The sequence below is a fragment of the Tachysurus vachellii genome, chromosome 15, assembly GCF_030014155.1.
Source record: "Tachysurus vachellii isolate PV-2020 chromosome 15, HZAU_Pvac_v1, whole genome shotgun sequence".
NCBI classification, from domain to species: domain Eukaryota; kingdom Metazoa; phylum Chordata; class Actinopteri; order Siluriformes; family Bagridae; genus Tachysurus; species Tachysurus vachellii.
Window position 1 is genome coordinate 21,007,537 of NC_083474.1, and position 13,072 is coordinate 21,020,608.

General features: G+C 31.7%; 2 protein-coding genes across 3 annotated transcripts in view; one reads left to right on the forward strand and one right to left on the reverse strand.

The window, feature by feature from the left end:
• Positions 1-132: 132 nt before the first annotated feature.
• cldn18 (claudin 18) lies at positions 133-4,478 on the reverse strand. Its single transcript, XM_060888667.1, has 5 exons — positions 4,168-4,478; positions 2,573-2,737; positions 2,283-2,445; positions 2,073-2,183; positions 133-1,240 (listed from the first exon to the last, which is right to left on the reverse strand). Exons 1-5 carry the CDS (start codon positions 4,385-4,387, stop codon positions 1,159-1,161), a joined length of 741 nt encoding a protein of 246 aa, XP_060744650.1. The 5' UTR covers positions 4,388-4,478; the 3' UTR covers positions 133-1,158.
• A 6,746-nt stretch (positions 4,479-11,224) lies between these two features.
• Positions 11,225-13,072, forward strand: part of septin2 (septin 2) — an 18,472-nt gene continuing 16,624 nt past the window's right edge. Inside the window, exon 1 of one of the 2 annotated variants that reach the window (XM_060887789.1) lies at positions 11,225-11,335. The gene's annotated coding sequence lies outside the window, so the exon portion shown is untranslated. The remainder of the gene's footprint in view (positions 11,336-13,072) is intronic. The other variant, XM_060887790.1, reaches the window with a different exon arrangement.

A 13,072-nucleotide genomic window follows, 5' to 3' on the forward strand; every position in this document is an offset into this window, starting at 1 on the left:
TCCTGATCTTTTAATGTTGTTGTTTATTGCTAAATTCTAGAGTGGGGGATGTGGTAATGATTAAATGATTGACACTGGAGGGAGCAGTGAGACACAGTGAGACTCAGTGAGACACAGTGAGACACAGGAACACCAGTTCTGATCCAGTTTCATTTATTGTTTACAAAAAATCTAAAACAATATTGATTATGAAAATAAGTTCAGCAGAAAGGAGCAGAGAAGGAGAGAGGAGTTTATCGTCATAACTCATTTATTATTAAAGCATCAAAGTTTATTATACTGCAGAGAGAGAGAGTGAGTGAGAGAGTGTGTGTGTGAGAGAGAAAGTGAGAGAGTGAGAGAGAATGAGAGAGAGAGTGTGTGTGTGAGAAAGAGTGTGTGTGTGAGAGAGAGAGAGTGTGAGAGAGTGAGAGAGAATGAGAGAGAGTGCGTGTGAGAGAGAGAGAGAGAGAGTGTGCGAGAGAGTGTATGTGTGTGAGATAGAGAGAGTGTGAGAGTGTGTGTGTGTGAGAGAGTGTGAGAGAGTGACAGAGAATGAGAGAGTGTGTGTGAGAGAGAGAGTGTGTGAGTGAGAGAGAGAGAGAGTGTGTGTAAGATAGAGAGAGAGCAAGAGTGTGTGAGAGAGAGTGAGGGAGAGAGAGTGTGTGTGTGTGTGAGAGAGAGAGTGTGTGTGAGAGAGAGTGTGTGTGTGAGAGAGCGCGAGAGTGTGTGTGTGAGAGAGAGAGTGTGTGAGTGTGTGTGTGTGAGAGAGTGTGAGAGAGTGACAGAGAATGAGAGAGTGTGTGTGAGAGAGAGAGTGTGTGAGTGAGAGAGAGAGAGTGTGTGTAAGATAGAGAGAGAGCAAGAGTGTGTGAGAGAGAGTGAGGGAGAGAGAGTGTGTGTGTGTGTGTGTGAGAGAGAGAGAGTGTGTGTGAGAGAGAGTGTGTGTGTGAGAGAGCGCGAGAGTGTGTGTGTGAGAGAGAGAGAGATGGACAGCAGGTCAGATAAAGAGATGGACAAGGGAAGAGAAAAAAGGAAAAAGGAGGATGAGAGAGAGAGAATATGTTTATTTCTTGATAAATTGTGTGTTCCAGACAAACAAAGGAGTAAATGAGTGTTTGATAGAACGGTACAGAGTCAGTGAGAAACAGCTGTAAATCCTGTACATAATACCGCTGTTTATACGTATTTCTGTCCCCGCTCACCGGCCTCATCTGCTGATCTCGAATGAGTCGCTGCTTTGTACGCCACTGACTTATAGCTGGAATAATAACCGATAAACAAAAGTGAAGTGAGCGTTCATTCAGCCAGCAAGTCATTAATATCACATTTTACTAAATGTTTTATATTCATTTAAAATTTATACAATTAAAGAACTATTTTTAAAATGTTGCCATGTATTATTTAAATACTAAAAAGAGAATTTTTGAAATAAATATAATAGATTAGATAAAATTGTTCATTTATATACTTTATTTAGTTATTATTATTATTATTATTATTATTATTATTATTATTATTATTATTATTATTATTGTACTATAAAACTACATTGTCTACATTCATAATTAAAATCATTAAAAAAATTATTTAATCATTTTAAAATCATTATTTTAACAATAACATTATTTTAGGAATTAACATGATTAAATTAAGATACGTCTAAATTATTGTTATTATTATTAGTGTATTATTATTATTAATTATTAATAGTATATTATTATTATTATTATTAATAATAATAATTATTATTATTGTTATTATTATTAATAGTATAATAGTATTATTATTATTAATAAGAATAATAGTAATACTCTTTTTTATTATTTACCCTTGCAAAAATTAATACATTATTTAATAAATATACAGTTTATAATTAATATAAATATAATTAAATAATGTGTAAATTTTTTCTTATCTTGTTATTTAAACATTATAGAAATATCCTGTTTTAATTGTAAGGTATTAACTGAGTTCGTTATTAAAATCCCAACACTCATATTAGATATTTATGAATATCTAATTTATGAATTTTATGCTGATTCTTTGTCCTAAATGTGATTAGAATATTATTGTGAGTAGTGTGTGCTTACGGCGTGGACTCGGCGTGCAAGCCTCTGAAGGCCACACACTTTAAAACTCCTCCTATGAGCAGCATGCCTCCTCCGATCCAGGCCACGAAGAGAGCCGGTCCGAACGTGAACCTGGGCATCAGATAGAGTTCAGCACAATGAGGTGACTCAGTGAGACCACACCCTGTACACAATGCTGTAGATGTGTCTCCTCTTTCACTCCTTCTTTACCTGTTAGCCATAGACATTCCCATTCCTCCCATTCCTCCCATTTCTCCCATTCCCATTCCTCCCATCTGGTTCATCCCGCCATAATTAGGGTTGTAGTTTGTCATCATGAAGCTGGCGACGATCTGATTGGCATAAATGGAAGCTCCGGTGATGCCACAGATTCCTAAAAACAAACGTCGGCATGGGAATTGTATTTCCTGTTCTGCTTGTAAGAGCGACCGTTAACAATCACGAGTTGGTGTTGATTTGATTTGATGTGATTTATCTGTTATTTTGTTCTTGTTGTTTACCTGAAATAACGAACATGATTCCTGCCGTCAGCGTCATTTTGGCTTTGGTCGAATCCTCAGTGTTTCCCGCCTTGAAACATTTCAGAGAGAACAACGAGATCACGCTTGCAACCAAACCCAAGATAATGCCGACTATCATCATGGCTCTCACCGCCTGGAACTGACCTGAGACACAAAAACATTATGGATTCAAAGTTATAGAATAATAATGACGTCATTTCTTTTACTGTATATTAATGAAAGCCTGAAAATGCTGTATAATGATGATGAGTGATGAGAAGAGGTTTCTCTCTCTCTCTCTCTCTCTCTCTCTCTCTCTCTCTCTTGCTGTTCTCTATGAAGACCAAATGAAATAGGATTTTGGATCCCAGCAGATTAGTTAAGCAAGAAAAGCTTTTAGAAGGGGAAATTCTTGCTCTTGTGAGTCAGCCTGCCATGTTTGCTTTGTTTTTGATAACGGTGTTGACTGAACGTGAACGCAGTTACTTCACTTCTGCATTCATCATCTACAGTGTGTGGGGTTTGAGCGCTGGCACAATGAGACCATTGTTCTGACGGTTCCTGGACATAACGTCGACGTGTACCGCCATTTTCTGTACGAGTTCATCTCCACTGTGTACTTTAAAGTGTCTCCAACATCCACTTTCCATCCATTTCCATTTATTTACTCTACATTAGGGAGTGTTCGGACTTGACCGAGAACAGGAAGTGTTCGGCTTCAAAAGCTGTCTTTGTACCCAGGTGTAGTCAGAAGAACTGCTTTCTTGCTCGCCTGATCACAGTAGTCTGGGGTTTAGGTTTTAGTCTCTTAAACTTACCATTAAGTCCAATTTAATCCACCCGATCTACATCCACTTTAATCTAGTTTAACCACTGCGACCCATCTGAACACTTTAGCCCACGTTTGTGACGCTTCAGTCAAATCCCAATCACTTCTGGGAACAAGAACACAAGTATTGACAATGAGTAATAATTAGTAAATTTCTGTGTTATGTCGTGTTTAAGTTTCACAGTGGTGTGGAAACAGTTCTCCAAATGACCCAACATGTCTTTGTGATACATAAAGTAAAGAAACTCAAGCAACTCTGACCTAAAGGCTTCACCCAAGACTTCAAGTGTCAAGCAAAAGGACATCTACAGTAGGAATGAAATATTCATTAATAAGAGCAGATCAGATGTGATGCTGACGCCCTTCTCTAATCAAGATTAGACCTGATCTCGGGTACAAAACTGAGTAATCCCGCAGTGTGAAAGCACCTTATGTTCCTCTAAAACACTCTAAATACACCTTAGTCTGCTCCAGTTAACTTAAACCAATCAGAGTAGTCCAGTTTAGCTAATAAAAAGTACCTGATTTTTAATTTAATCCAGTCATTTAGACCTGATCTTTGTCCCAGTTTAGTAACTCAAACCTATAGTAGTCTTGTTTAGTTACTCCAATCTATCTGCGTCTGTTTTAGTCAAGTTTAGTGACTTTACTGACTTAAGTTCACTTCACTCCAGTCCAGTCACTGAAACCCATTTTCTGTCCACTTCAGTCCAGTTTTATCAACAGAACCCAGTTTACTCTTTAAATTTTAGTCCCTTAAACCCACCTGAGTATCCCAGGAGGCCGTAGAGCGGCCGGCACTCGGTGAAGCCAGAGGTAGACACCTCGCAGTCCTGCCACAGGCCCTTGTACGTGTACACGGCGGTGACCACGTCGCCCTGGCGGTCCTGCGTGCTCCAGTTGTTCATGGCGGTGGCGGCGATGACCGCAGCCACTCCGATGAGTCCTAGAAGGAATCCGCCGATCTGTAACCCGGAGGTTGCCATGTTTAATTTCTCCAAGCTTCGCTCCTGTGGACTTCAGCTGAATCGGACAGCTAGAGACTCTGAGATAAAGTGAACAGGGAGGGACCTCAAGGTTTAATCTCAGAGTCAGTGTGAGCGTTCATGTGGACGTGACGTGCACGAGCACGCTCATATTTTTGTGTCAACACTTTTGATTGAAATCAAAACTGTTTATTTCTAGACAGTGTACACGGCTGAAAACACGACGATGTGGCACTTCATACGTATGAGACTGGATATCTTAAGGAAATATGCTTTATTATGGTTCTTTTAGATACCAGGACTTAGGACTAGCGTTAAGGTGTCATTTGTTCAGATTTGACTCAGTGAGTAAACAATTCAGTTTAAACCAACTTCACCTTCCCTCCAGTTTCAGTCACTGCCCATGACACAGTGCTCCAGGTTTCAGGTCGAGCAGCTCAACGGTTAAACAAAAGGTTTAGCACGATTCCTCCCTTGACTTTACATGTCTCAGAGACGTTTAGCACCGTTTAACTCACCTTCAATCTTTTTTACAATGTTTCTCACTCGGTTTGTTTCTGTAATAAAATTCAATCTCACACTAAATCTTTTCCATAACGACTCTCCGTCTTGAGCAAAATCTTTTTTCTAATAGCAGCTAGTTTTACTCTGATTTTATAACAGAAGTAAATTTCACCCAAACTCTTCTCCAGAAACACCTACGCAGATCTTTATTTACATCATGAGTTAAACACAATGTAATATATATATATATAGTGAGTTGGGGGCACGGTGGCTTAGTGGTTAGCACGTTCGCCTCACACCTCCAGTGTTGGGGGTTCGATTCCCGCCTCCGCCTTGTGTGTGTGGAGTTTGCTTGTTCTTCCCGTGCCTCGGGGGTTTCCTCCGGGTACTCCGGTTTCCTCCCCCGGTCCAAAGACATGCATGGTAGGTTGATTGGTGTCTCTAGAAAATTGTCCGTAGTGTGTGAGTGTGTGAGCGAATGAGAGTGTGTGTGTGTGTGTGTGTGTGTGTGTGTGCCCTGCGATGGGTTGGCACTCCGTCCAGGGTGTATCCTGCCTTGATGCCCGATGACGCCTGAGATAGGCACAGGCTCCCCGTGACCCGAGGTAGTTCGGATAAGCGGTAGTGAATGAATGAATGAATGAATATAGTGCCATCTTTTGCCATCTTGTGTAAAACAATACCAAACTGTACATGAGCAAAATCTTTCTGCTTTTCCAAGATGGTGACCTCCATAAAGAACCATCAGCCTGCTGCACTGGGGATGAAGGTATCATTGTGGAAATGCACGCATTTTTTATTTTTTTTTTGCTTAACTATTATAAGGATATTTTTCTGTGACCAGTAAGTTGTGAGTTCAAATCCCAGCAGTTCAGACTAGTCGAGATTTTGGGTTCTTGACCAAAACCTTTAACCCTCTGTGACACACTGTGGTCTGTGGTGTAGATTCTTCTTTAAAATACTGCACAAAAAATCCTTGATTTCTCTCAGTAGAAATGTGTTGTGATCATTTTCTCATTTGTTTGGCCCAGAGCACATCCTGAAACGGCTGAAGCATTTATGAGGAACTCAAATATTTTCCAGGAAACCATATTTGTTTTTTTTTCTGCAAATAAATATCTAATTAAAAAACTGGCAATGATTAGAGAAAGAAATCACCTGTTCATCCTTATCATCCTTATCCAGTATCAACAAACAGTGAAACAGAGACATGAATGTTTTCTTATCAGTTGTATTACAGAGTGCAACAAAATCGACCAATCAGAGTGCAGGGAGTGAGAACAGCGCAGTTCATTGGCTCTCCATCAGATCCAGTCTCTTCAGCCTCTACAGCATCACGACCTGTGAGAAGCTTTTTATTTGAATTTGAAGGTAAACCTACACACACTGTGTACACATGGTGAAGAACAAACAACATCCAAACCTGACTTCTTTATGACACGTTTATGCTGAAAAGAATCGCAGGTCATGTCAGTACATGTAGGTGTACTGTAGTAAAATCATGTAGACGAGCCAAACTCAGCAATACGTTTATGGTGAAATATGATTTTTAAAGTTCTGCTACAACAAAACTCTGTTAAACAGGGATTAACGTTTCTACCTAATTTGAAAATAAAATACTTTTTTTAAATGAATGACACATCATACTTTTTATTTATTGAACTCTTTTTACTTTACACCGACTGCAGACGTCTTCCATAAACATTGAGAAAACTTCACTATAATATATTTTATATTATATACACTATGTTATATATATTATATACATTATATTTTATATATATTATATACACTATATTTTATTTTATATACAATATATTTTATTTTATATACACTATGTCATATATATTATATACACTATATTTTATATAATAATAATTTTATAATAATAATAATAATAATAATAATAATAATAATAATAATAATAATAATATGTTTAATTTATTTAGCGCCTTTCCCAAGCTCAAGGATGCTTTACAAGGTACAGTATTTCAAGACAGATGAAATATAGTGTAACATACATATACATATCCGTCGGACATTTTCCCAGGACGAAGGACCATACATATACACACATATACATATCCGTTGGACATTTGCCCAGGACGAAGGATCACATGCAGCTACATGAGATAATAACAGAAGACAGGACTATACACAAAAACATACAGTACAAGAGATAGGACTCTACATAGTACACGATACATACACCACATTTCAGAAAAATTAATGACTCCTAATACATATGCATTTACTGGTAGTGAAGGTTGAAAAGGTCTTAAGCCTTGATTTTAATTCAGACAGAGTGGTGATGGTTCTGAGTGCAATGGGTAGGGAGTTCCATAGTGTTGGAGCAATGACAGAAAAGGATCTGCCACCCGCAGAGGATAAACGGTATCGAGGAATACAAAGAAGTTCAGAATTTGCAGACCGGAGTGATGGGGGCAGAAATCGCCAATGTACAGTCTTTTAGCAGGAAAGTAGGTGCAGGATCAAGAGTACATGATGAGGAGTTAGATTTTTGTATTAGCTCAGTGATTAATGAGGAATTGGTTAAGGCTAGGGTTGTCATAGAATTATTAGATAAATCTAAATATAGATTATATACACTATATTTTATTTTATATACACTATATTTTATATATATTATATACACTATATTTTATATATATTATATAAACTATATGTTATATATATTATATACACTATATTTTATATATATTATATACACTATATGTTATATATATTATGTACACTATATGTTATATATATTATGTACACTATATTTTATATATATTATATACACTATATGTTATATATATTATATACACTATATGTTATATATATTATATACACTATATGTTATATATATTATATACACTATATGTTATATATATTATATACACTATGTTATATATATATTATATACACTATATTTTATATATATTATTTACACTATATGTTATATATATTATATACACTATATGTTATATATATTATATACACTATGTTATATATATATTATATACACTATATTTTATATATATTATTTACACTATATGTTATATATATTATATACACTATGTTATATATATTATATACACTATATGTTATATATATATTATATACACTATATTTTATATATATTATTTACACTATGTTATATATTATTTACACTATGTTATATATATATTATTTACACTATATGTTATATATATTATATACACTATGTTATATATATTATTTACACTATATTTTATATATTATATACACTATATTTTATATATATTATATACACTATATGTTATATATATTATATACACTATATTTTATATATATTATATACACTATATGTTATATATATTATTTACGCTATATTTTATATATTATATACACTATATTTTATATATATTATATACACTATATGTTATATATATTATATACACTATATTTTATATATATTATATACACTATATGTTATATATATTATATACACTATATGTTATATATATTATTTACGCTATATTTTATATATTATATACACTATATTTTATATATATTATATACACTATATGTTATATATATTATATACACTATATTTTATATATATTATATACACTATATGTTATATATATTATATACACTATATTTTATATATATTATATACACTATATGTTATATATATTATATACACTATATTTTATATATATTATATACACTATATGTTATATATATTATATACACTATATTTTATATATATTATATACACTATATGTTATATATATTATATACACTATATTATATATATTATATACACTATATGTTATATATATTATATACACTATGTTATATATATTATATACACTATATTTTATATATATTATATACACTATATTTTATATATATTATATACACTATATGTTATATATATTATATACACTATATTATATATATTATATACACTATATGTTATATATATTATATACACTATGTTATATATATTATTTACACTATATGTTATATATATTATATACACTATGTTATATATATTATATACACTATATGTTATATATATTATATACACTATGTTATATATATTATTTACACTATATTTTATATATATTATTTACACTATATGTTATATATATTATATACACTATATGTTATATATATTATATACACTATATGTTATATATATTATATACACTATGTTATATATATATTATATACACTATATTTTATATATATTATTTACACTATATGTTATATATATTATATACACTATGTTATATATATTATATACACTATATGTTATATATATATTATATACACTATATTTTATATATATTATTTACACTATGTTATATATTATTTACACTATGTTATATATATATTATTTACACTATATGTTATATATATTATATACACTATGTTATATATATTATTTACACTATATTTTATATATTATATACACTATATTTTATATATATTATATACACTATATGTTATATATATTATATACACTATATTTTATATATATTATATACACTATATGTTATATATATTATTTACGCTATATTTTATATATTATATACACTATATTTTATATATATTATATACACTATATGTTATATATATTATATACACTATATTTTATATATATTATATACACTATATGTTATATATATTATATACACTATATGTTATATATATTATATACACTATATTTTATATATATTATATACACTATATGTTATATATATTATATACACTATATTTATATATATTATATACACTATATGTTATATATATTATATACACTATATTTTATATATATTATATACACTATATGTTATATATATTATATACACTATATTTATATATATTATATACACTATATGTTATATATATTATATACACTATGTTATATATATTATATACACTATATTTTATATATATTATATACACTATATGTTATATATATTATATACACTATATTTTATATATATTATATACACTATATGTTATATATATTATATACACTATGTTATATATATTATTTACACTATATGTTATATATATTATATACACTATGTTATATATATTATTTACACTATATGTTATATATATTATATACACTATGTTATATATATTATATACACTATATGTTATATATATTATATACACTATGTTATATATATTATTTACACTATATGTTATATATATTATATACACTATATGTTATATATATTATATACACTATATGTTATATATATTATATACACTATATTATATATATTATATACACTGTTATATATATTATTTACACTATATGTTATATATATTATATACACTATATGTTATATATATTATATACACTATATTTTATATATATTATATACACTATATGTTATATATATTATATACACTATATTATATATATTATATACACTATATGTTATATATATTATATACACTATGTTATATATATTATTTACACTATATGTTATATATATTATATACACTATGTTATATATATTATTTACACTATATGTTATATATATTATATACACTATGTTATATATATTATATACACTATGTTATATATATTATATACACTATGTTATATATATTATATACACTATATGTTATATATATTATATACACTATATTATATATATTATATACACTATGTTATATATATTATTTACACTATATGTTATATATATTATATACACTATGTTATATATATTATATACACTATGTTATATATATTATATACACTATGTTATATATATTATATACACTATATGTTATATATATTATATACACTATGTTATATATATTATATACACTATATGTTATATATATTATATACACTATATGTTATATATATTATATACACTGTTATATATATTATATACACTATGTTATATATATTATTTACACTATATGTTATATATATTATATACACTATATGTTATATATATTATATACACTATGTTATATATATTATTTACACTATATGTTATATATATTATATACACTATATGTTATATATAATACTACAACACTATATTTTATACTCGCCCAGATGTTAGAACGTGACCGATAACGTGAGCGCGTTAGTATAAAAGCGTTAAAAAATAAAAGTCCTGACCAATCAGAATCCAGAATTCAAAATATAGTTTAAATATGAATCCGTGCAGTTTTTCCCCTTGTCTGTTTTGCGCCCTCTTGTGGCTGTGTGACGTCAGTGTCGGTACTTTCCGTGAGCTGCAGCCAATCAGAGCGCACCGCAGCCCGACAGCGCCGCTTATCGGTGGCGAGTTGTAACCGCAGGAGGAGGAGAAGCTGAGAACTTCCGCAGTCTGTGGTGGATTTCTTGCTGTTGGTGTCTGAGTGTAGCGACGTCTCTCTCTCTCTCTCTCTCTGTCTCATTCGGTATGTGAGCTTTATTTCATGATTCGTGTGTGTTTATATATATTTCTGTCCTACTGCTGGTGTCCTTTGTGTTGTTTAAGCTTTAGCATCACTTACAGTCTGAATGATTTGTTTCTGTTCCTCATGTCCGTTATCACTTGTTTTTTTCCTCTCAGGTCATCATTAAAGCTTATATTTCACTCCGAATCCTTCAGACACATTAATGTTGTAATAAAAACAAAACCCTGGTTGATTTATTGCACTTCCTGCTCCTTCAGCTAACCATGCTAACATGCTAACTCTGAGCTAGCATCAGTTTTATGTCCAGTGTTTACAAAAATGCTTCATTTTTATTGCACCTTTAAATTTTCCTGCATCTGAAATCCTGCATCTGATTTATTATTAAACAGTAAACCGGTTTATTACACTGTTTAAACGGGCTGTTTGTCTCACATCCGGTTGTGTTCTCACTTTTCTTTCCACACTTCAGCTGCATACCAGACATTTTTGTACAGAATCTCGTGTGTGTGTGTGTGTGTGTGTGTGTGTGTGTGTGTGTGTGTGTGTGTGTGTGTGTGTGTGTCCTGTTTATTTAAAGCCCTGATTCACATCATCTACACGCACACACACATACACACTAAACACTCATACACACTAAACACTCATACACACTACACACACATACCACATACACACTAAACACAAACACACACACACACGCATACTCACTACATACACACTAAACACACATACACACTACATACACACTAAACACACATACACACACCACATACACACACTACATACACACTAAACACACACACACGCATACACAGTACATACACACTACACACACACACACACCACATACATACACACTACATACACACACATAACAGTACATACATACTACACACACACACCACATACACCCACACATACACACTACATACACACACACATACACAGTACATACACACTACACACACACACCACATACGCCCACACATACACACTACATACACACTAAACACACACACTACACGCATACACACACACACACACATCACCACGCATCCTTAACATTAGTCATTTATTCTTTCAGATACAGTTAATTTCCATCTGATTTTAGATTCATTCGCCTATAAATCTGTGAGATTGAGGACTGAGAGTTCAGCTGCTTCCTGTTCTAAAACAGATCTGTTTTTATTCTGCGTTGGAAACGAAGGCACACCGTAGTGTCGTTGTGGTGCGTTCGCATCTCCTCTGCTTCGGACACAAAACAGCATCGGAGCAGAAAGTTTGAGACGCAGAAGTAAAATGTTTAGGAAGTGCACGTGTGAAGGAGACGTGTGAAGGTTATTCGGTGGCGTGATGAGGACGAGGTAAAAGCGAGGTGCAGGATGTGTGTGTGTTCCGCGGCGAGACGGTTTTACACACTTCCTGTTGGTGAAGATTTTCTGACAGTCTGGATGTCTGATTCTGTTCTGCAGATGTTTTTCCTCCAGCAGGTTTTTGCTTGGTCGGATCTTTCTGGTCCTGTTTTACACTGCTGTAGTCTTGTGTGTCTGATCTAATCTAATCTGATCTGATCTGATCTGAGTAAACGTCGGCTTCCTTCACACAATGCAGCTTTGTTTTTACATTTACATTGTATTTACACACTTCACCCACACACACAATCGGTTTAATTCATTTCTTATTTATTAACACTTGATATATGATCTTTTTTTAAGCTCTTCGGGTTGTTTGTTTGTT

Bases quoted from the DNA above. Each gene is read 5' to 3' on its own strand.
- cldn18 (XM_060888667.1), bottom strand. From the start codon at position 4,387: ATGGCAACCTCCGGGTTACAGATCGGCGGATTCCTTCTAGGACTCATC. The intron at 2,738-4,167 runs GTGGGTTTAAGG...TTTGTGTCTCAG, and splicing joins CGGCCTCCTGGGATACTCAG to GTCAGTTCCAGGCGGTGAGA. The intron at 2,184-2,282 runs GTAAAGAAGGAG...TCTGATGCCCAG, and splicing joins GGAATGTCTATGGCTAACAG to GTTCACGTTCGGACCGGCTC.